Genomic DNA, 24,091 nt, shown 5'->3' on the forward strand with positions numbered 1-24,091 from the left:
TATAAGGGTGTCCACTATAGGGGAGCCGCGGCCGGGCCACGGAAGAGCCGCGAGCCGCGGCTCCCTATAGTGACTGGGGTGGGCAGCCGCGGCGGGGGGGGTGGACGTGGGCGCGCCACGATCGTGGCCCTCCTATTGTATTGGTCACGAGCCGCGGCTCTCCATATTTTTTGATTTTTTTTTTTAAATTCTGTAAGTATACACATTTTTTTACCTCATTCCTACACAAATGCTATAAATATACCCGTTTTTAATTAAAATATATACAAAATAAAAAAAAATAAATTATTTGGTGGCTTGGGCATGTCCACTATAGTGTAAAACATGGGCGTTTGTGGCCCGGCCACGATTTTATGGCTTGGCCATGTTTTGTGGCTTAGCCCGGCCAACTATAGTGGACACCCTAAGGTTATAGTCATAATTGAAGAAAATATTGATGAATAGGCATTATAGGTAGGGAAGTGTATGTTGGGATGTCCCGTGGTTCATGGCATGGTTTAGTGTCAGTCCATTGTCTAATTGATTTTAGAATTGATTGATTAAAATTTTAATAATGTGAGCCACGATAATATAGTCTTTTCTATGAAAGTTAGGATTTGGTCGCACACACAAAAGCTTAGTTAAAATTTTGATTTTATAAAATGTAAAGTATGCTAAATTTATTTAACAATAATAAATGTAACTTACTACAGTACTATTAAACTTTTAAAATATCTTGTTAAAAGTCATGTATGTACTTCATATTATGTGTGCATATTGTAAGTAAATGCACAAAATAATGAGATAAAATCGAGTAAACTAACAGTTTTGCAAATTAGTAGTGCATCTTATATACTATCACCACCTCGTAGATAATTGACATGTTAGTTTGGTAGCCACGTCGATATTTTGACTCCAAGAGATTTTTTATGAGAAGTTTTATTTCAAAAATAAAACAATAGATATTAATAGTACTAGTAAATTAAAAATGATAAGGTATTTTCGAGTAAATGCTTCAACCGTTGGGACAAATGCGGCCATTTGTCCAAATCAAGATTGATAATATGAAAGGTAGTTGCTAGTTAGGGACAAAGTTGGCATATTTATAATAATTTATGAATTTGTATACTAAAGTACGTTCCATTAGTATGTTTCTCTTTCATTTTTCCATGACTCCCGCACGTGATTTGACTCACCGCACGTGACATCATTGCTTTAATTACTTATCTCTTAGATCGCTCTTCCTCACCTTTTTATCTATGGAAGTATCTTTCATAACAATGCTCTTCCTTTCCATCGTTGCATTCTAGACTATCATTTTTATCTGTAAAATGAATTTTCTATTTTATTGTAAATTAGATTCACAATAAAAATAAACTTATATTTTAAAAACACAAAATTAAGATACAATTACTTGAGTTGGAAAATTTTAAAAAATCATAACAATTTAGGATGAAATATAAAGCGTTCATAAATAAATAATAATAAATTAATTTAATCTTTTATTTTTTAGAACGCTTTCATTTGCCTCCTCTAAATTTAGTTAGGACACTAACAATAAAGATGTTTTTTCAAGTGTTGGTGAAATTTTTGGAGACACAAAAAATTAACGTCCTCAATTGAATTAAAAAATATCCTAAATGTTTTTTTTACATTTAAAGGGGTTTAATAATATTACTACAAGTTTTCAATTTGTTGTGAGTGATTCTTCTATATTTTGCACGGATGTAGAGATGAGATTTAGATATATTCATTTAATATCGAAACTGTAAAATTATATGAGGGCTTCGTAAGCCCATTTCTTGAATTGCTTTTGAATTTAACAGATATTAAAATAATCTAAGAGCATAAAATAATCAACATATAGAATCAATAATTGATTATGAATTTAACAGATATTAAAATAGAAATAAGCTAGACAAACGTTCCACGTACATATAAGACTCATGATAGGTTAAAAGTTTAAACCAAACACATCCTAACATGATAGTACAAATTAATGAAAATGTGAATCATTGTTCTGTTCGATCTATATATCGCTTGTAAAAAGGAACCAACATATTTAAACCTATTTATTGAACATAAAAGTGATGCATGAACACCACCACCCTCATTAAAATCAATGCCGATATAATAATATTAATAAGAAAGACGTACATTTCTGTTCCATATTCATTTATGATCTGTGAAAAATGAATAAAGGAAATTAATTCCAGTCACACACATGGAATTGAAGTAGTGAATTTGGATTGTGGTAACTGGTAACGTATTGAAAGGGCAATTTGATTACCCCACCATATTATTCTACCATGATAAGTCATTTTCTCATCCAATTAGTTATATTTCGATTCATAAATACTCCTATAATTGCCAATTGGGACGTTCAAATTTAATTCACGTGAAAGTCAAAGTATATCTAGAATGGAATAGGATCAACCCAAACTTCAACAACAGCTAGCCTAAACAAAATTACTATTTTGCCAAATTCAGAAAAATGTCGATGTTATTGCTAATTAAGCAAATCTGAACAAACCAGATCAACTATAGTATCATGAATCACGAGATTCATGATACTCTCTAGTAGTAACACTTCACTTTTAAATATAATAGTTGAAATTATCAATATCAAATCATGTTTTCCATTTTTTTGTGAAAGATCATTTTTTTTCATGTTAAAACTTTATATATATTCACTATATTCAATACTCCAACCTAAACCTTAATGAGGTTCGTTGAGACTTCAAGCCATCATAATTAACTATAGTTAATACTAATAAAGGCAAAGTTTGTGCAGTAAAAAAAATAAAAAAAAATAATAAAATAACAATAATAATAATAATAATAATAATAATAATAATAATAATTATTATTATTATTATTATTATTATTATTATTATTATTATTATATCAAGCAAACGGATATATTCAGTGCCATATACAAATCAATCACATGCAATTTTCATAATTATGGTATATTGGTGTGTGATCAATGAACATGATACTATATTATGGAGTAAATCACGACGTTAGGTACTCAATCAAGATCTTTCTCTAAGAATAAGATGCCAATTTCCTTATCACCACTAATATATGTAATCAAAATCAAGATAATTTTACATTAAAAAAACATATCAATATGACAATATAACATTATTCATTAACTAATGGTGAGAATCGAAAAATGAAAAATATTGAGGTAAAAAAACGGAATACGGAGAGTACTACTAATTAATCGCAGCGGCTGGCTTGTGTAATCTATTATCGATCGATGGCGAGGAGGGTCATAAAAAAAATACGAGTAGTAGAAAATAAATCAACAAATACGATAGATGATTGACAATTTAATGTTATAAATAAAATAAAATAAATTATCCATAGAAAGATTTTGATGATTAAAAAATGAAGTAATTAACGGACCGCAGGTCCATTTTCATAAGAAATTATGGATGTATAGATAGATATACTAATAGTTATTATCACGTGACCTAATCACCTAACTAAAAACTTCAACTGCCAATATTATATGCCACCCAATGATTTGCGCCACGATTTCTTTGTTACATTATCTGTCTATATCTCATTCAATGCCTAGCCATTGATTAGGCAATAAAAATATAACAAGAAGAATATTAATTGAATGTATATCTTAATTTGAGATAATTTTATACACGGAATAGTTCGCCGTCTACAAGATTACTTAGAATATGAATACTACTACCTCCGTCTACGAAAAATATAGTACTCCTTGTTTTTCCAAAAACTATTAAAATTTGGAACTAGTCATAAATAAAATGGAACTAACTGCATTATTGAAAAAAAAAAGCAGTATTCCACATGCATGACATGACCCAATATAAAGCGAAGAATCAAATCAAGAATCGAAAGTATATGAGATCCCATTTTGAAAGATTTTGAACGTGACAACTTGTGCTTTTACACCAAAAAGAGTTGGTGCCCACTTATTTTGAGTCATTTGGGCGTGTGTATCAACTCATAATAAAACATCTGAAATAATATTATGTAGGAGTATGTCATAAAACATTATCTGTTCGCAAATTTATATACACTTTTTTTTCATATACAAGTCAAACTCCATAATAGGAAATTAGGGGATTGATGTTTTATGAAATAATAAAGGATGACGTGGAACCCATTTTTAACACAAAGATTAACCAATCAGAAAAGCTATGACTGTATTTTTATCTGTACAACTTTATAGTTAGTGATGAATTAACAATATCGTTATCATACTTTTTGAAGAATTGAAGATAAGGTTGACTTACATCACTTGGGTTATTTGATTTTGGACATGCACACGCAATGTCTGTGTTGTGACATTTAAGAAACAACAAGTCTATGCAACCAAATTTTGTACAACCAAAAACTGGTTCATTTGAGAAAAAAAGTAATTTATTTATGCTTTTAATTAAAAAGTATAGACATACATATAATATAGGGAACGTGCATAATATTATGGTTTTTGTGTATAATTTCTTAAAAAATTTGAATCATAAAATGTAATTAATGCATACTTTAATTCAAATTTGAAAAATAATAGAGAAATAATTCAAATATAAAAATAAAAAATTGAAAATTAGGCCAAAGACTAATAAATTGTTTTTAATTTGTTAACTAACTATATTTATTATTTTAATTTATATTTAACACATCAAAATAGCTAATATAATCTTATTTTAGTTGTACAAAATTTGATTGTTTATCATTACTTTTTAAGAAATACTAACATACTAGTTTGAATACTATTGTGCTATTGTCTTTTTTATGTGCAATTGTACAGAGGTCATCACAGGATGTACAACAACATGACAAGAATATGAATTAATTATTACTTCAATTTGATGGTCAATTAGAATAGTTAGAAGAGATCATGAATTTTAATTTGTAGATGTTAGTCGTATTACAAAATTATTGTTCTTATATTTAAAATGGAAAAAACTATTAGATTTAATTAATGTGATGTTGCAGCATGCAATTTTGATGTCTTTTTTTATTATGTGTTACTGTTTTTAATATTGTAACTTTATAATGTACGCTTACTTTGAGATCAAATTTAGAAACAGAGGAGTACTATATTTTTGTAGGGAAGCACATCTCATAATCTTTAGGCATTTGTACATCCAAAATGTGTTATCCTCATAAAATAATCTAAAGCCATTATTAGCAGAAGTTAAATCATCAGGTCTTCTACATAATTCAATAATTACAATATAATTGCGAAAAATCCGGGTGGTAGCTAGTTTTGAATGTCGTCCCTTACAGTCTGAGCCCAGGCTCCGTGTGCAGTCCTCTGGAATAGACGAGGCGCCTTTGACGGAAAAGCTTCTCTCCAATCAGGGTGTCTGATCAAGTAGTTCCACTTCCTGGACAACAAATCAGCAGTTACTTTTTCTGCAATTACTAATGCATTGTAGATACAAGTTTGTTTCAAATTCAACTAAATATTAATTCACCATCCAGGGTTTCTCAAATCATTTTTGGAGGCTTTAAGCTATTATACGCTACGTATTTACCTTCTTTCATTATCGACAAAATCAGGACCCTCAGCAGAGGGTGAAGAAGAACAAGAAAGTAGTATTTCTTCATCAGAAAGGTTTTGCAGGGCCAGGGCGATGTTTTTCTGTCGTATGCTCCTGGAAAAGACACTAAATTATTGATATGGACGGTAACATGACTTAATCTACACCAAAGTGCAGGCAAGACAATGAAGTTACCAAGCGCACGGAGCAATAACAAACTGGTCAGTGCTAGTGTCATATGTATCCAGCAGCTTGCCCCTCCAATTAGGATCCTCAAAAGATGCAGTCACTCGAATTCTACGGATAATATCATCAGGGCATCTTGAAGTTCCATCAAAGCTTGCAGGGCTGATGGATCCATTCGAGGTTTCCACCTGCCGATAACAATCTATCATTATACAAAAAAAAATAAAGAAAAGAAACAATGAATTATAACCAAAAAGATACTTTTAGGAAGTATTCAAAATGCACGATGAAATTATCCTACAAAGTTTTCTTTACGAACAATCATAAACAGATTTCTGAGAAAATAAGCTTCAGATAAACACATAGGCAAAATGATATAATTATAGATATTCAATAGCTGAGGCTAACCACAAATCCATGGAAAATGGGGTATCCAATCCCTTCAGAGTCCCATTTGGTGTTATGCCCAAGCACATGGAGAGTTTGGATCTGAAATTTCTCACTCCTATTCCTTAGAGCATCGACTATCTTAGCACACAAAGGATAGGAATAGCCTTCTGATTTGATTCGGCGTTTTGCATCAAGATATGATTGCTGCATTAAAGTTTCAAAAAACAATGTAACTAAATCAATAGTAAATAACACAAGAAGAAGGGGACAGTAAAAAACACAGGAAACATGGAAATGTGGCCATACTTGAGATGAGATGTCGTCGAAACCACCCACCAGATGCACCTGCCAAAGCATGACCTTGCAGAAGTTACACCTAGAGAATGACCGATAGTTCAAATATGAATCCGAAATGAGCACGAAAATGGCATACATCCAACGGAGCATCAGAATCCTCATGGTCGGCAACTAAAGATAGCATCTGATTTAGGCCACCATCAACAACTCTTGGGATATCCATATGAGCAACAGATATCCTGCAAATATCACAATTGCAGATGATATCCACAACAGTACTGGATATGCATATCAGAAACTGGCTTCATGTTAGCACTTACATTCCACTTTTGCTGTTTCTTATGGCAATACCTACACAAGTTGTTGCTTCGTCGGTACCAACTAACTTGAGACAAGGAAAAATTGTGAACAAAGATGTGAGAAGCAGATATCAAAGCAAATGAACAATTGGACAGGAAAATAGAAAGATTTCTGAAACTCTTTTAGGTACAAGAAGAGAGATATAATAACATGAACCAGGTATTCAAATTTGATAAATTTTATCAAGCGGAGGGCAGAAACACATTGACATCTAGATAAGCATCCCTCTCCCTCACTGATTTAGGATAGAAATGCTCTGTGCATTAAGAATACACAAGAACATATCACAACAATACTCTTTAAGCAAAAAGTAAAAATCAAATGGAAAGAAATTGTTCAACAAGTAAGTTATACTAATTCATAGAACAGAGTGGTAGAAATCTGAAGAGAATACTCCCAAAAGGATATAAAAAGTCAGTCCATCACAAAGAATTAACTACTTGATGTTAAAAATTTCTCTGACTCCTTCAAGCGAAGATCAAAGAATAATTATTGATATTAAGTTTTCTGCACAACAGTTCCCACTCAAGACTATTCGACTTTTGAAATTTCAGTCGCATGCATCAATAGCAAGAATCAACAGCAAAGGATAACGCATACAAAACACTATCGTATTTCAAATTTTAACCAGACCAATAAGAACGACATACATCCACAAGCGCTGGGTCAACAGTTGCAAATTCACTTTGGAAGAGGTAGACCCATTTACTGCTTTTTGAGCAAGAGTTTTCAGAAAGTGAGATCCTCTTCTCTTGCATAGATCTGAAGGACTCCGATGCAGACACCAAAAGAGGGTGCTCCATTAGAGCAACTAAAGTATCCATACCCTATTTATTGATTCAAAATATCAGAAACTAATAGTCAGCAAAGGTAGAAGTTAAAGTGTAGACAGACCAACAAATACAAGGACATTGTTCTAGAAAGAATATCAGAAGCAGGTTCATCTTTTACATTCGAGCATTCTTATGTATATAGTGTTAGACGTATAGTATAAAATAATCATTCAACAGCAATGCAAAATCCAACTAGTTAGGATTGTCAGAAATAGTAGCTAATTCTAGACATAAGATTACATAATACATACACATACTTCATTTCTCCCCAGCTTCCCAGTAAGCATAAGCTGAGTATCTACGATAAAAGATACGGGATCAAGGCACATTTAATGTAGTTACTTCATCATGAATATTGGCTAACATTTTCAAGATTGAGTTTCAGCAGGAACTTCAAATTTTCCTTGTACAACATCATCCTTTATTCACTCTGCAATCCAGCATTTCCATGACTATCAAATTCCACACCAGTCTAGATCCCCAACATAGGGTTCACAGTCACAGTTGTTTTTTTCAAAAGAAGAAAGATTCACAATCACAATCACAAAACGAAGACAAGCATCAATCTTCTTTCTCAGCTTCTCTTGCACATTAAATCAGAGATTCAGCAATTCAGAAACGACCCAAGTGCAGGAAAAACGTGGAAATGAAATTAAAATTCCCTTGCCATAAACAAAACAAACGCACCACATCTGACATCACGATTAAAAAAAGAGTCCATAACACAATGAAAAGACTGAGTTTTTATCAGACAAGGCATCAATTAAGACTGCGGAACTCATCTGCGGCTGAAAACTAGGAGAATCGAAACTTGTTTTCAGACTAGTTGGTTTGTAATTTTATATAAAAAGAAAAAGGAGGTGGAAAGGAGAGTGATGAAGACCTGGGATGAGTCCTCTGGAGCAAAAGGAACTCCGCCCACAACAATCATGGTGATTGTGTTGAAATGCGTTTGCGTTGAACAAGATTTTGAGTCAGGAAGAAGCTAATCATATACTACCTGATTTATGAATTAGAGAATATGTGCGCAACTTGTGTGTATAGTTAGAGCCGGGGAAAAATACTTAAATACTAAAATACTGGTCTTATCTTATCGAAAAAATATTAAAAATATCGAATTTTCGGTATACCGTGATTTTCGGTACGGTATGATACCTTACCGAAAGATTCCGTAAGGTAACGCTATGAATTTTCAAATACCGCGGTATACCGCTGCATACCGAAATTCGGTATATACTGTAAATTAAGGTATATACCGTAAACTAAGGTATATACCACAAAAATATAAACACAATTATATATAAAATATATTTCATATATTTTTAAATTATAAAATCTATTGTGAAATATAAATATAATTATGAATAAATTATACTCCTACTATTTAATTCATTTTTAAAATTATAAAATATAAATAATATTCTAAAAACTCTAATTTTCTATTTGAATTGATGTTGAAAGTCGGATTTACCACAAAGTAAGATATACCGAAAACTTTGGTAAGGTAAATGTATGACTTTTTCGTATACCGTATTTACGGTTAGGTATACGGTATGGTGGTTTCGGTAAGGTATACCGTACCTACCCACCCCTATGTATAGTAGTACTACTGCATACATGATGACCTGGGTTTCAACTTTTATAATCGAATACGTATTTGTTAGTATTTCCCATATTTAAATGTGTCTTTAAAAATAAAAATATTTGTATAATACTCTCTTCATATTTTATAAAAATATGAGCAATATTGATATGACACAAAAATTAAGGCAAAATTGATAAGCAAGAGATGATGAGAAAGTAGTTAAAGCAATAGTATTAGTTGATAGTGAGACTCTCATTATTATAAGTGTTTAATAGTGGTATAAGTTATAAATAAGTTGATGTATAAGAAAAATAAATTGAGATGACTTTTCAAAAGTGTGATACAATATTTTTGTAAGATGAACGAAAATAAAAAATGCTCATATTTTTATAGGACGGATAGAGTACACTTTTTGGCCGGCTCAATCATAGCCGGAAACACTTGTTATGGGGAATCGCAAAACTTTTAAAATTGAATTTCAAAATTTACCAAAGTTAATAGTAAGAGCATCTCCAAGAGGAGAGGTAAATGGAGAGGTAAAGTTAGATAACTACCATATTTACTTTTTTTGCATAAACAATCATTCTCCAATGGGAGAGGTATTTGAGAAGGTATTATACCTTTTCTCATTTTGAAGAGGTATCTTTTACCTCTCCATCAATGGAGAAGTAAAATCTTATAATTACCATATTTGCCTACTTTTCATAAAAAATCATTCTCCAAGGAGGAAGGTATTTGAGATGGTATTACACTTTATATTTTTTAATGTATTTTGTAGTATTATTTTATTTTTAAAAAATCATTTACCTTCCTATATACCTTTTTTTCGTTGGAATGAGTTACTTTTTGAAAGGATATATTTTACATTTTGGGAAGGTAAATAGATGATATACCTCTTCCATTTATCTTTCCTTGTTGGAGATGTTCTAATAGTATTTCGACCAATACCCCCTTAAACAGATTGGATTAGGTGATGAAATTCATCAAACTACATCAATTCAATCATTGCATTGATTCTTGACCGAAGATGGTCATACCTTCAAACACCCCCGGAACAAATTGAGGTCCTTGTTTGACTTCGATTTACCAATTACATATTGACCAAATAAATTACTACTAGTACAAAACAATGTCCGAATCACTAGATGGTGAACATATGAAGACCTGCAACCATATCACATAATGGCCTCAATTTCATCAGCTTTCACCTAACATTCGAATAATCAGCTGCGCAACTATGGAAAATAAACGGTTGCATATTTCAACATAACAAACCGTGACAAATCAATAGTTGCATTCTGGAGCAGCCACCCTTCACTAGCCAAGCATTCAGATACGATAAGTGGCTTGAAAACATCATAGAAGGCCGGCATATATAATAAACACTTATCTATGCCTTTGGCTATTATTCAATAACAGCCCATCATTGTCGATGCCAAAATTTTTAAATAAGAGAGAAGCTAAAACTCAACATGAACACAATTTTTTACATGACTACATCTTAATGACAACTGTTAATGAACATATACGCACACTAGCACTATCCAATTAATGAAGGGGCAACCGACCTGCTATGGCTTTTGCCTAAACTACAATGAAACAAATGTTAGGAAGCTTAGCTGAATTATGGAATTGTACAACAAAATCCTAACGTCAAAGCTGGAACTTTACCATGTTGATGCATGACAGTTAGAAAAAGACCTTTGTCGCCAGCACTAGCGGGCAATTCACTATATCTCTTTTCTATCCATATCTCCAATAATTTCAATGATGTTTGTCATTCCCTATCCATTCCTTGTGCATGTGAAAAACGGCCACCCTCATCTGTAGGATATTAGGAAGAAGTAAGGAATGGCGTAGAGTATAATAAAGGTTAAAACCACAAACTATAACCCCAAAAGGCACACATGTACTGGCGAAGAGTATAAAGGTTAAAAACACAACATGCTGCAGAGAATGAATGACAAAATTCCAAACTATGTCACGAAAAAGAAATAAGCACGCAGCTTTTATTAAATCAAAATTAACAATTTACTTAACATACCACTTTCACCATCAGATAAATCACCGAGCCTTGCAATTGCCTCAGTAAGAGATTGTTCATGCTCCTGTTTTTTCAAAAGATTAGACTACAGCTTCTTACATACAGAAACAACTAAAATAACAAACAAAGTATCATTCTCAATTCTCAAACCTTGAGCACTTTCTTTGCCTTCTCTATCTCTACAGGGTCTGGATGATTAGAACTAAAAACTCTCTCTACCTGCCACAGTTTAATGCTAGTCAATAAACACAGACCACCATAACAGTGAGTATGAAGTAGACTCTAACTTTATACCTCCTTAATTAGAGTATCAGTGTGAAGCAACTGAATGTCATCTGGTCCCTTCTTTCCGATGCCATTCTGTGATGGTTGGAAGTCCTTCCTGGATTGACCTTTCACCATTGTCCGCCCTCTTCCAGCACCTGGAGCACTATCCCGTCCAAGATGTCTATTCGGTCCATGACCTGGTCCGCCATAACCACCATGATGAGAAATTCCAGGGTCTTCGCCTTCCCACTGTATGTCTTCTGGAGAAATCTGCAAAGATAATATCGATAATATATGACTCTCATTCCAGTGTGAAGTATCATCATCATCATCCTCCAACATGCAATCTTGGCAAGATTATCAAAGTCATGTTGCACATGCATACATTGGAACATGTCAGTAATAATACAAGTGTACATTACAATAGAAAACACAGATTGACAATGATACACAATCATCAGAAACCTTGTGGTACAGCAACAAAGGGCAACTGTGTTGCATTTGTTTCATGGAAAAATCAGTAAGAACTAAGAGCAGAAACCTATTACTGGCTTGATCAATAACTTGTATGAACACAATTCAAACTTGGCCTAGAGATGCAACAAATTGATGCATAATCAAAAGTGAAGATTCATGGAGAGTTTTTTTTCAACAAAATTCAGTTTTAAACAGTCTATCGAGTTAGGGGTGTTGAAGATGTTCAGCATTCTTTATTTGCTTCCAACATAAAGTAGAAAGTAGTCTTCAATTAAGCTTACTCAAAGCAAAAGTCTATGTAGCCATTTGATTCTTATCAAAGGTTTCAAAGGTAACTGTAGAAAATACATGTACCGTTATCATAGTATCAGGTATTAAATTTTCACACAAGACTTTTTTAAATCATCAACGCATGAAGCATCTCGCTCATGAAACCTATATAAAGGAGTATCTGGTTTCAGTTTAATGTGTTTCTACATTCTATCTCACAGGTTAAAACAAAGAATGCCAAAGGTATATTTAAAATAAATATAACTTTCAAACAAAATAGCAAAATGTTATATGAAAGAATACAAGGCATGTATCTACCTCAGTAAGGTCAACCCACTCTATTGTCTCATGAGTAGTACCTAGATCGTAAACAAGACAATGTCGTCCCTGAAGAAAGAGCATATGGAGACACATTGAGAATCAAATAAATGTTAAGGTAGTTCATATACCATTACGAGTTAGATATACCTCAATAGGATTATAATTAGTTATAACAGCTTCATAGAAGTTATTATCATCAGGCCATCTAGTTCTGACTTTCCTTCCGATCAACGAATCAAATGATGCTCCTTCTACAGGTTCAGTTGCAAGGCCACCAGCAATACGGTTACTAAATTGACCTCTTCCAGCTGGACCGGAAGGATACTGCATTTTCATTGAAGATGCACCAGGAGGCATCTGCAAAGTAGAACATGTTACAAACTAAATTAGGAAAAAAAAAAGATGTCTAACATTAGTAGTTTAACTGTGAAACATATAACTCACTGATTTATGCTTTTTGCCTTTCGCACCCATCATGGGTCCACGCTTTGCTGCTGATGAAGATGGCTGGTTAGCTGCACCCATTGATTGAGGGTGGAAAGAAGGAGTTGGCCCACCAAAGGACTGAGAAGGTATTGAGGAACCCATCTTCTGCTTCTTTCGAGAAGCTGAGATGGATGGACTAGGTACTGGTTCACGGCTTGCTTGAGTAGCATTGTGCACAGAAACACCTGACTGTCTCCATTCCCTGATGTTGTTTCCCAAATTTTGGATGGAAACATAAAAGTCATTTCATCAGATTAATTAACTCATACGTTCTATTACAGTAAGTAAACAAAACTCTTTCTCGCTTATAAAACCTTATTCTTCGAATTGTTTCATCTGCATTAACCCTGTTTAGAAGGTCCCTGTGCTCTTCATTTGATAATCTTAATTCTTTCCTAAGCTCAGTAATTAAACCTTCCTTCTCCTGAAATATAGATTTAAATGTCATTTAAACTGATCATAAGAATATATACTCCCTCCGTTCCACAGTAATAGAGGCGTTTCGTTTTGAGCTCTCGTTTTGAAAAAATGATAATAAATAGTTAAAGTGGAGAGAGAGTAAAGTAAGAGGGAGAATAATGTAGTGAAAAGTCTTACCTACAATATTCTCTCTATTACTTTACTCTTTCTCCACTTTAACTATTTATTATTATTTTTTCAAAATGAGTGCTCAAAACGAAATGCCTCTGTTACTGTGGAACGGAGGGAGTACCATTTTATCCACTGAAAAAATATATTTATAAGAATATAGGTTTACCCAAGAAATGGCATCAGCTTGAGCTTTAAAGGCTCTTAGAACTGAACTGTATGCTTCTTGCTCAAGCTGGTGAATTTTAGCTTCCATATCAGTCTCTTCATACATCCTGGTATATGGCATAGAACCAACAGCAGTAGGCCTTCCATTACCAGAAATGCGACCTCCTCTTGACATTCTATTTTGATGTGGTGGGGGGAAATCATCATCAGTTCCTGAAGAAACACCAAAATGAAAAGAAGAGAGGACATTCAGATCCCTCAAATCTCATTTCTAAGACTAAGTCCATAAAAATAGTACTCAGGCCCTTCGAATACTAATCATAACTGTTGCTCTTGATCTACCCCATTACTTAGGAATATAGAACTACAAGGTGAGGAATGAGATTGATGATTGATTGTGTGAATTCTCATAAAAAGGAAAGACAACACACTGATTCCATTATGAAAAGAAAAAAGAAATTTAATTTTCGCAGTCCATAGCCTAAGGATTGGTAAACTAAAAATTAATGATAAACAACTGGGATAGTCTGTCCGATTAATTGCAGATCACCCCCAATACAAATATTAAGTAAAGCCAGCATACCGATCACCAATTTTGAGTTAAAGGTGATACGATGATTCATGTCTCACGTCTTACTATATTTCAGCATCGATGATCCCACAGATGACTGGACAAACAAGGATCTGGAAACCTAGTTTTCTAAATCAATAATGGCATTTGCATCTGTGATTACATATCTCTGTACCGTACAAAACAAAAATATGTAATGAGCAAATAGTTCCGTTTAAAAACCTGTGCTTGAACCTAATTTTTCATAGACATAGGTAAACAAATAATAATTGGCTGACGTTACATTTAAGGATTTCAATTTGCATTGCACAAATGGCATTGTGGGATGCATATATAGATGGTAGCTCCTAGATAAATCAACGCTGCGTCATAAAACTATTCCTGGATGTGCATTTGGCTTGATAATGGACGGTGACATTTTGTTTCAAATGATGGCAACCAGTTACACTCTAAAATGGAAGAAACACGCCCCGAAAAGGATAGTGCAGATAGGGGCATTGACATTGAGGAAAATTGCCACTAGAACTATTAGAATTTGTGCCAAGATGCATAACAACACCCCATCATGTTCATAAATTACAATAACTGCTTGAGACTCTTCAAAAAATAAGTTCAGTACTCACACCGATACTTTTATCAAATATAAACTTGCTGACTGATATATCATCGCAATAAGGCCAAGTCCATCATGTAGCCAGTTAGACAAAACCAAAGCAAAAAGTGGGCTCAAAATGCTCCTTATGCAAAATGAGTAACATAATCGCCATTTTTGTTTCTGTACTGGCTTACACTTTCAAAATAAAGCATTGCCGAAGCTGAAGTAATAACCTCAGAATCAAAAATATTCAGACTATGCTGCAGTATATATGCATGAATAATCAGCAAGATACCCGATAAATCATTCTACTGTTTAGATGAATAGAAACCAAATGAAACATTCCCAAAATCCATTCTTTAAAGTAAAAATTCAAGAATAACCATTCCCAATGTGCAATTGTACGAGTTGACTAATCCCAGTCGAATTAAAAGATATCACCACACAACAATGCACATAACTTCGCAAACCCTAACCCCAACTTGATTTACAAATCCCAATAAAACCAAAACTGATTCCCGATAAACACAGATAAAAACGGAAAGGTGAAAATTTCTACTCAATTACTCACCGCTACTGTCGTAAGGCCCATATTCATCCATAAGTAGCTTCTGGAGATCGAGGATTAGCAATTGGTTATAGCTATGAGCTACGAAACCCTAGAAGCAACTCCAATAATTGCAACCGCCGCGCAGAAAAATCTCGAGAATGTTGCTAATTCGGCGAGTTAAAGCAATAAGCGTATACGAGGGATCGAATTCGGGTGTACAATTAGCGAGCTTGAGAGTGAGTGAGTGCGTGTGTTGGGAGGGAGATGTACGCGGACGTCAAATAGGTTATTGTATTCAATAGAGAACAGGGTTTTGAAATCCGTTTCTGGAGTCGTTTCCCACGTGTGGTTTCAAGTACGAGAATCATGGAACTTTTTTTTCTTTTTACCTTTCATCTTTTATCATAACACTCATAACAATTAAATTAATAAAGAAAAAAAATTGCTACTTAAATCATAATTAAATTTTGGTTAATTGCATAATTATTGAAAGGAGTTAATTAAATCATAATTTTTATACATTTTTTATTGTCATGGTCGTCTACTATAGTCTAACTTACTACTATTATATCATTATCTATATGTACATCATTTACTATGCATGTCGGATGTATTTTATTAATTACTACTCCATATCATTATCATTTACTCGAATTTATTTTGCTCAGTTATTAAAACCAAGTACGAAACATGATTGAATATCTACCTTTCAATACATTCTACATTGTGAATGTTTAAGCATTTAAGATACATAGTGTGTAGGATTAATTGAAGAATAGATCCAAAAAGTAGTATTCAGATATAATCCTGTACAACGCATTCAAGGAATTGGCAAAATCAACATGTTGATGTTAGCCATTTCTCAATACTTTAATGATTTCTATAATGAAATCTAATTCTAAATTTGAATTAATTCAACCATAGCATTTATACTATAAGTGGAGATAAAATCATCAATTTCCATTCATGCTTTCTTCATTTGATGTAGAGGTTGAAATTCACCCATTGATGTTCGTCCTATCTTTGATTGGATCTTCCATAATTGATGTTATCCCATCTTTGACCTTTAATCTTTAATTTGATTCTTTTGATGGATAAAGAATTAATAACCTTAGATATAATATAGATCTAGAGTTGTGATCAATGTCGAACCAATTTTAAAGACCGAACTAGAGACCAAATCTGGGCCATTAGATCTAGTTTTTTTTATGAGATGTGCTGCTGTGAAATTTTTTTCTGCTTCATTACTAGCCCATTTTACTTCATTGTATAGGTTTATTACTTCATTATGTACGTAATACCTTGAAACTACAACACGTTTTTACTTGCTTCCAGTAGGTTTTGAAATGATTCAACATATGCTTCATTCAAATTCATTGACGTGGGTTTTTGCTTGATTAACATTTAAATATGCAATTTATTCAAGTAAGTTTAATACTTCATTCAGAAACGTTATTACTTCATTGGATAAAATTTTACTTCATTCCAGTAGGACTTCAAATGCTTCTACGCATACTTCATTCCAATAATTTATTATATTATTCCATGTGTTTATTAAACCATATTAGCGCCATGGCGGTGGTGATAGATATTGTAGAGAGAAAGAACGGCACGCGACGGCAAAACCACATTTACGTACTGGAATGAAGTAAAAACCTACTGGAATGAAGTAAAAACCTACTAGAATGAAGTAATATATTCTGGACGAAGTTAAATCTTCGTAACATGTAAGTATGACTTATTTACCTTCGGATGAATAAAAATAGACTGGTGATGAAGGAGAAAATAATTTATAAATTTGTGAATCTCATCCATAAAGAACTAGATCTAAAAACCCTAATTTGATAGGGTTCGGTGGTTCGGTCTTTAAGAGTGGGTTTGTGGATAATGAGACTCGAGATATATATATATATATATATATATATATGGATGTGATCATATCATAACCCATAATTATGGTGATAACCTAATAACCCTCATTTTATGGACAAAAAATATCATTTTATGAAACAGAATATCATTTTATGGAATAAAAGTATCATTTTATGCATGCTGAAAAAATATCATTTTATCGTGTATAAATATCATTTTTAATAAAAATGATACTTTTGACCCATAAAATGATAGGGTTATTAGGTTATCACATAAATATGAGTTATGATATGATCGCACCCCTATATATATAAGGATGTGATCATATATATATATGGACCGAGAGTAACCTTATATATACATGTGTGTATGTGAATGCCTTAATCACATACATGTAATTGCCGTGAGATTCTTATAACATGCAACTACTTTAAACATGTATTCTCACAAATGTATATATACACCTTATATGTGTAACTACTATTATTTTCCATGCATGAGAACACATACTCATACAAGTCTCAGTTCCCTCTTTTTTTTTATTGTGAATGCAATTACCCCTTTATATTGGAAATATATGGTTGTTCATGAATTGACGCGTCTGTTCAAGTTTTATAACTACATGGTAGTTATTAAACTTCTTTTTATTATGTCCAATTCAACCGCCACTTATTTCCTTTAAGGTAAACACACGGCACACACATAAATATATACACATATATTTATTTCATATATTATTAAATAATAAGGTAAGAGAGGAGGGTTATCAATACACCCGATTCTAATTCTTTAATCAAAACCGATCCATCAAGGTATCGTCTTTAATTTTAGAACCTCTTTTAATTTAATATTGTGAAGTTAAACTTTAATATTAAACCAATTGATACATAGGTCACATAAGAATATAAATATTATTGACTTACTTAAATTTTACTGCTCGGCTTCAAAAGAGACTTTATTTTATAAAAAAAATTGATTTATCTGTTATATTTCATTTTTATACGTATTTAGTTTAATGGTAATAGTGTAATTGATATGACTTTTACTACCATATGCATATGCTATACTCGAACGTAGCATTATGTCTATGTACAAACATCATTTACATTGCATGTCGGAATGTATTCTGTAATTATATTCTTATCATTTTCTTATTACTACCAAGTACAAAACATGTTTAATGTCTGTTATTCCCTTTCACAGCATCTTTTTATTTTATTCAATTCAATATTAATGATAGGTGGGAACTACATAGAAAAATCATTGGATAATGTAATATGGATTTTTACGGCAACTTGTAAAATGTAATGTCATTGGAGGTCTCTTAAAGATGTTTTAAGTTTTAACCCCGGTCCAGCGAGAGTTGCTGTCAATAATGTAAATAATTATTTTTACATTTTATATGCAGGCGTCGAAACAAATTTTCTCGGATGATTTTTTCGGAGTATATGGTTGACAAGAAGAGATCTTTGTCGTCTGCACAACACAATTCTCATTTCTCACAGTTAAATAAAGCGAGGCACACTTGAATACTTTAATCAAGCACCAACTAAAATCGACATAGCAAAACCAAAACTTCCAAGAGATCAAAGCAGAGTGCAAACACCACTCGCTGAATAAATTGAAGGCAACCATGGAAGATGCATAAGTGTCAGGATCATATATTACAAAACAAAATATTCAACACCAGCAACACAACTCCTGCTCTTTTTCCTTGTCTGTATCACTTTCTTGACATATCAATTTCACTTGTGATATCTCATCTTAATTAACTAGAAACCAGCCCATCCAGCAGGCTGGGAATCAAACTTACTGTCTTTGCTCTTCGATTCACCAAATCGCTGAGAATTATTTAATTCACCAACAGGCACATTAACCTTATTAGAGCTAGCAGCAGCTGGAACCCCCACCTTGAAACTATCAGTTCCAAATCCCCAAGAATTTGAACCTGAATTCAGTTCACCTCCTGCCTGCTTGTTCTGCTGACCGTTTCTCGTTCTAACAGACTTTGAAGTATTATATGTTGCTGCGGCCTGTGGTTTGGGAGCCTCTGCAAAGGCCTGCCACTGCTTAGAATCTGGGCTAGGAGAACTCCGATCAAAGAAACCCTCCTGAAGCTCCCAGACTGTACCTTCTATCTTCTCATTCTACTCAAATGAAGAACATGTAAGAGTAAGGCGCTGAAATTCAAACATGAAAGATCATTCAAGACCAACAAAAAAATACCTGTGGAGTGGTAGATGATTGGCCTCCAGGAGAACTTAGGTTTCTCGAGGAATCCGAACTATGTGATGGAGTTCTTGCAGCTAGAGCATGCTTGAGGTCTTGTATCTCTTGTCGCTGTGACTTACAAATTGCCGAGAGCTTTTCATATTTAGAGGTCACTTCTGTTTTCTCTGCACTCACATTCGCAAGCTGCTCCTTCAGCTTTTCAACCTCAGCCTCTAACATGTCTTCTCTCTCTGGTTTCCGATGGTTATTGTTTGGACTTTGTTTACTAACGTCGAATTCAGCCACAAAAGTATTAAACGCATCATTTTGAAAGGAAGGTGTAACTTCAGCTTTGGATGGTTTTAATCTTTCAGAATTATGGTTCAAACTATCAGGAAACAGATTTAAGTCCGCAGATGGGTAATCACCAGGCCTATTGACTGATTCTCCCTGCACATTCTTCTGAAGAGGAGAACGAAAACTTTGCTCTTTTTGTGGAGTTACACGAGAGGCAAGATGCTCATCAGGACGGACCTTCTCTTTTCCAGATGATCTACGGTCAGTTAAGTCTTCATCATACTTTGGCTTGGTCTTTTCGTCTGTGGCTTCTGAATCTTTTGCATGCAGAGTGGCCCAGAAAGAACCCAAAGGTCCATCATTTTCACCAATTCTAGAATTAGCTGGAGCTGACGACACATTTCGGGGTGCTTCAGATGATGGGGGAGGAGGAGGACTCCTCCTAGGCATTGGACTAGACTTGTTTACAGGCTTGTTTACAGGCTTTGTCGTGCCTGAAGATGTAGGATAATACAATTAAACCCTAAAATCCAAAGAACCACTAGCAGAACATTAAAACAAATTTTGAAATTTCAGAACTATGCACCTCTATACATGTTGATCAGATTCATTCTGGAGTCAACTAACAGATTGATAGGTGTACACCATCACAGTTCTTGTTTATATTTTTACTAAATTACCAAACACTAAATTCTGTACACTTACCTGTGAAGGTATCAGTACTGTTCTGTAGCATTTCCGGAGGCGTATCAGGTAATGATTTCTGCAGTTCATCTGGTAAAAGATCATTCACACGAAACCACACCTGCAAAAAAGCAAGCAGATAACGTTATCAGTAATAATACATGCGACTGCAGCCCTCATGATTGGCACGGGCACAAAATCTACAACTAACCTAGGTTCATGGGGATGAATGGCTAATCAAGCAAAATGCTTGCCTGCGTGATATCTGGTCTGTCGTCAGGGGAAGATTGAAGCATGTCCCTGATAAGGTCTATCAGCAATGTATTGTACTTGGGTTGATCTGGGATGCGATAGTTCCCATTCAGAATTTGGAGCTTTGATTCACCATCAAATGCTAACTTCAAGTAACATATGCGGAAAAGGAGACACCCAAGTGCCTACAGAAAACAAAAGCTCCATTACTCCATATCAAGCACTTACCGAGTTCGTGAAGATATGTTCCCAAGTTCCTAACTAATTATTTTGCTGGGTCTAAATCATGTAATTCGGAATTCGTCAACTTACCCATATATCAACCTTCTCGTTTATAAGTTCTCTCCGAAACAGATCCCACATCTAAGCCAATCAATGAGGGAGAAGAATCAATAGTTATACCATAGAGAAGTACAAGAATAAGATCGTGACAGAAGGTCCTCCATCTACCTCGGGGGCTCGATATGCAGGTGTTGTGTGTTTCCTTATATTGTCTTCCTCAATTCCCATTTCTTCAGGTTTCTCAAAGCGCTTATGGTTGGTAGAAGTGCTACCGAAATCACACAACTTCCACAGGCCATCAGGCCCCAGCAAAAGATTCTCAGCCTTCAAATCTCTATATGACGCAACTCATAATTATTAGCAATCCAAATTACAGAAATCCTTAAACCTCTTCAGCAACGAAGAACAAAAACAATTATATGTCAAATTGTCAATAAATAATCAGATAATGAAGCATCATATCAAAATTTTGAAAGATTTTCCTAAAACCAAGGAGGTCATAGCAATACACGATTTAAGCATATTCTTCATAATAACCCTTTCTCAATGCCAACACTAACTATCTTAAAATCCTTATCATATTTTAACATAAATATCTTCTATCTCATCCTCCCTAACTTAATGGGCCTCAAGGCACCAACTCACAGTCTCACATGAAAAAAATGAGCCAGCAGAAATAAACAGAAAGATATGTGAATATTGGAAGAAAATCTAAAGAGTCGTCTTCCAGAATATACGGTAGATCCCTCTGCATACAAAAAAGTGAAACAGCAATTACCGGTGAGCAATAGGTGGAGTCTGGCAATGCATTGCAAAGACAGCACTGCATATATCCCTGAAAATTGTTAGGACCTGTTTCTCCTCAAAGTATCCTGCTCCTCTGCTCTCCAGCACATTAACAAGGGACTTCTCACAATATTCCATGAGAAGTAAAGCTTCTTTAGTGCGGCCCATATCAAAGACAGCATGAGCGAGAAGAGTAACAACATTGGGGTGGCCTGTGAGTGTTTTCATAACTGAAATTTCCTTTGTCACTAGCTCCTGGGACTCTTCATCATTACATATGATGTGTTTTAATGCATACTGTTTGAAGCCATTTACTGCATCTCGAGCTAAATAAACACAGGAGAATCCACCCTCCGCAATTAGATTGCGAACCTGAACTTTGAGATTGCCTATGTCAATAACACGGCCTTCAAGCCCAGTTTGTTCTTTGTGTGCAAATGGTTTGAATCTCCACATGGCTCCTTATGATTCTTTACAAAAATTAACAGCTGCAAAGGGATATCATTATTATGAATGGGGAAATTCAGTAAAAAATCAACTCGCATTAAATATTAATTGCAGGGTAGGCACATATTTATAAGGAAAATGAGATTTCAAATACAATCTTTAGAAAAATCAGAACTTCCAGGTTGTTTTCGGAACTTAGTACTAGGAATTTCACCTCCACCTTGACCTTCACCAACCCACACATTTAAAATAATCGAGTTCAACAAACTGGACTTGAGAAAAGGAATGCCACATCAACAGAAAGGCATACACGCATATCTTAAGAACCTGATGACTCTTTCTTAACATAACGGTTCACTACACAAGGCCATCACCAATGATAAGATTCCCTAAAGTATAAATCAAATCAACATATACAAATACAACCACATCTGTGGCAGCAACGAGCATAACATGATTGCAAGCATTTGCCAAAAGCACATAAGGAATCCTCCTGACCAACAAGGCAAACCAACACATTCTGTATAAACACACAAATACATTCACTTTCCTATATTTGCAGATCTAAACATACACCCAGTTACAGAAAATATTATCTATGGATCCGCACAAATCTATACCAGCCCAAGTAGATTCTACCACCAAAACTAAACCTTGGATTCCGCAACAGGCCAAAAACTGAGAGATACATATAGCTTCCGATTCAATAATTTCCTATCTAGTCCGGCGATGAAGTTACAAACACAGTTACGCTTAGTGGGGAAAAAGAGCTACGGAGCGAGATTTCAGCTACATAGCTGCTGATTAATTTAGTACCAGGTAAAAATTGCAGTAAAAAAACACTAAACGAATAAATCCACAAGATCTAGAACGGAAATCAACTGATCACGAATAGCAGCTATACACCATTTTTTTCTTTGCTGGAAATCGTAACATCGCGATATACCTTAGCAGAGACAATTCGATCTGAAACAGTCCGATTAATTGGATGCGATGCAATCGGGGGAATGTGATTTGAGAATTCAATCAATGAATTGAGAGGTGCTATTTGTGAGTGCAGAGTGAATAGGGCGAAGATGTATACAATTTTTGTACGTATATACTATAACGTGGGGTGAAAGCGTTTACTGGTTTGTTCTTCGCTTTCGGCTGCTCCCTTTAAGCACAAATTCTTTTTACTGTTTGCTTGTTGATAAAAAAAGTTTAATCCCCAAATTAATTTTTAAAATGAGATAAATGGTAAGTACATTTTAAAATTGTTCATTAGTTTTTCTCTCTATTTAAGTAAAGAATGTATACAACTTTGAAATGACAAAACATAATGAAAAATCTTTATATTAGTACTCCCTCCGTCCCGCTTAAGATGACACGTTTTCCTTTTTAGTTTGTCCCAACTAAGACGACACATTTTCTTTTTTGGTAACTTTATCTCTCCAATACACTCAATCACTTTTTCTAACACCTATTAAATATTCATCTTTTTTTATCTCTCTACTTTAATACTTACATCCACCTTCTCTCTCCAATTAAACACTTTAACCAATAACTCATAAAATCTCGTGCCGGCTAAGCAATGTGTCATCTTAGCCAGAACAAAGGGAGTAATAAATATTAGTATGTCATTTAGCAAAATCAAGAAAGTGAATCACATAATTAACTGTCATTAGGAAGAAAGTGAACTCTATGATACACCCTCCTCCGTTCTTGAAAATATGTCATCTATTTCCATTTTCGTCATTTTCTTAAAATCTGTCAT

The 24,091-nt window shown here is 34.0% G+C and overlaps 3 protein-coding genes across 7 annotated transcripts; all 3 read right to left on the reverse strand.

The window, feature by feature from the left end:
* Nucleotides 1-5,136: 5,136 nt before the first annotated feature.
* Nucleotides 5,137-8,602, reverse strand: LOC125187542 (protein N-terminal asparagine amidohydrolase family protein). Of its 4 annotated transcripts, XM_089070136.1 has the most exons (10): nucleotides 8,466-8,574; nucleotides 7,840-8,012; nucleotides 7,400-7,576; nucleotides 6,710-6,774; nucleotides 6,526-6,628; nucleotides 6,399-6,437; nucleotides 6,111-6,296; nucleotides 5,712-5,890; nucleotides 5,511-5,630; nucleotides 5,137-5,360 (listed from the first exon to the last, which is right to left on the reverse strand). In XM_089070136.1, the coding sequence occupies exons 2-10, from the start codon at nucleotides 7,909-7,911 to the stop codon at nucleotides 5,234-5,236; spliced, it is 1,068 nt and encodes a 355-aa protein (XP_088926262.1). In that variant the 5' UTR covers nucleotides 7,912-8,012; nucleotides 8,466-8,574; the 3' UTR covers nucleotides 5,137-5,233. The 4 variants fall into 4 exon arrangements, with proteins under 4 accessions (XP_088926262.1, XP_047940109.1, XP_047940110.1 ...); XM_048084152.2 differs by lacking the exon at nucleotides 7,840-8,012 and having other exon boundaries at nucleotides 8,466-8,602; XM_048084153.2 differs by lacking the exons at nucleotides 7,840-8,012; nucleotides 8,466-8,574 and adding an exon at nucleotides 8,270-8,407.
* A 2,006-nt stretch (nucleotides 8,603-10,608) lies between these two features.
* On the reverse strand, nucleotides 10,609-15,782 carry LOC125190842 (protein EMSY-LIKE 3-like). The gene is made up of 10 exons (XM_048088249.2): nucleotides 15,526-15,782; nucleotides 13,790-14,001; nucleotides 13,347-13,456; nucleotides 12,991-13,234; nucleotides 12,694-12,903; nucleotides 12,544-12,612; nucleotides 11,506-11,748; nucleotides 11,362-11,430; nucleotides 11,212-11,275; nucleotides 10,609-10,991 (listed from the first exon to the last, which is right to left on the reverse strand). Exons 1-10 carry the CDS (start codon nucleotides 15,554-15,556, stop codon nucleotides 10,945-10,947), a joined length of 1,299 nt encoding a protein of 432 aa, XP_047944206.1. The 5' UTR covers nucleotides 15,557-15,782; the 3' UTR covers nucleotides 10,609-10,944.
* Nucleotides 15,783-18,959: 3,177 nt separating this feature from the next.
* On the reverse strand, nucleotides 18,960-23,451 carry LOC125190400 (Protein kinase superfamily protein). 2 transcript variants are annotated; one of them, XM_089057559.1, is made up of 9 exons: nucleotides 23,282-23,451; nucleotides 22,493-22,561; nucleotides 21,881-22,376; nucleotides 21,271-21,436; nucleotides 21,133-21,183; nucleotides 20,823-21,005; nucleotides 20,590-20,689; nucleotides 19,603-20,378; nucleotides 18,960-19,523 (listed from the first exon to the last, which is right to left on the reverse strand). In XM_089057559.1, exons 3-9 carry the CDS (start codon nucleotides 22,342-22,344, stop codon nucleotides 19,149-19,151), a joined length of 2,115 nt encoding a protein of 704 aa, XP_088913685.1. In that variant the 5' UTR covers nucleotides 22,345-22,376; nucleotides 22,493-22,561; nucleotides 23,282-23,451; the 3' UTR covers nucleotides 18,960-19,148. The 2 variants fall into 2 exon arrangements, with proteins under 2 accessions (XP_088913685.1, XP_047943666.1); XM_048087709.2 differs by lacking the exon at nucleotides 22,493-22,561.
* Between the last annotated feature and the right edge of the window lie 640 nt (nucleotides 23,452-24,091).

The sequence above is a fragment of the Salvia hispanica genome, chromosome 4, assembly GCF_029641045.1.
Source record: "Salvia hispanica isolate PSC_SH4W2 chromosome 4, Shi_PSC_v1, whole genome shotgun sequence".
Classification (NCBI taxonomy): Eukaryota; Viridiplantae; Streptophyta; class Magnoliopsida; order Lamiales; family Lamiaceae; genus Salvia; species Salvia hispanica.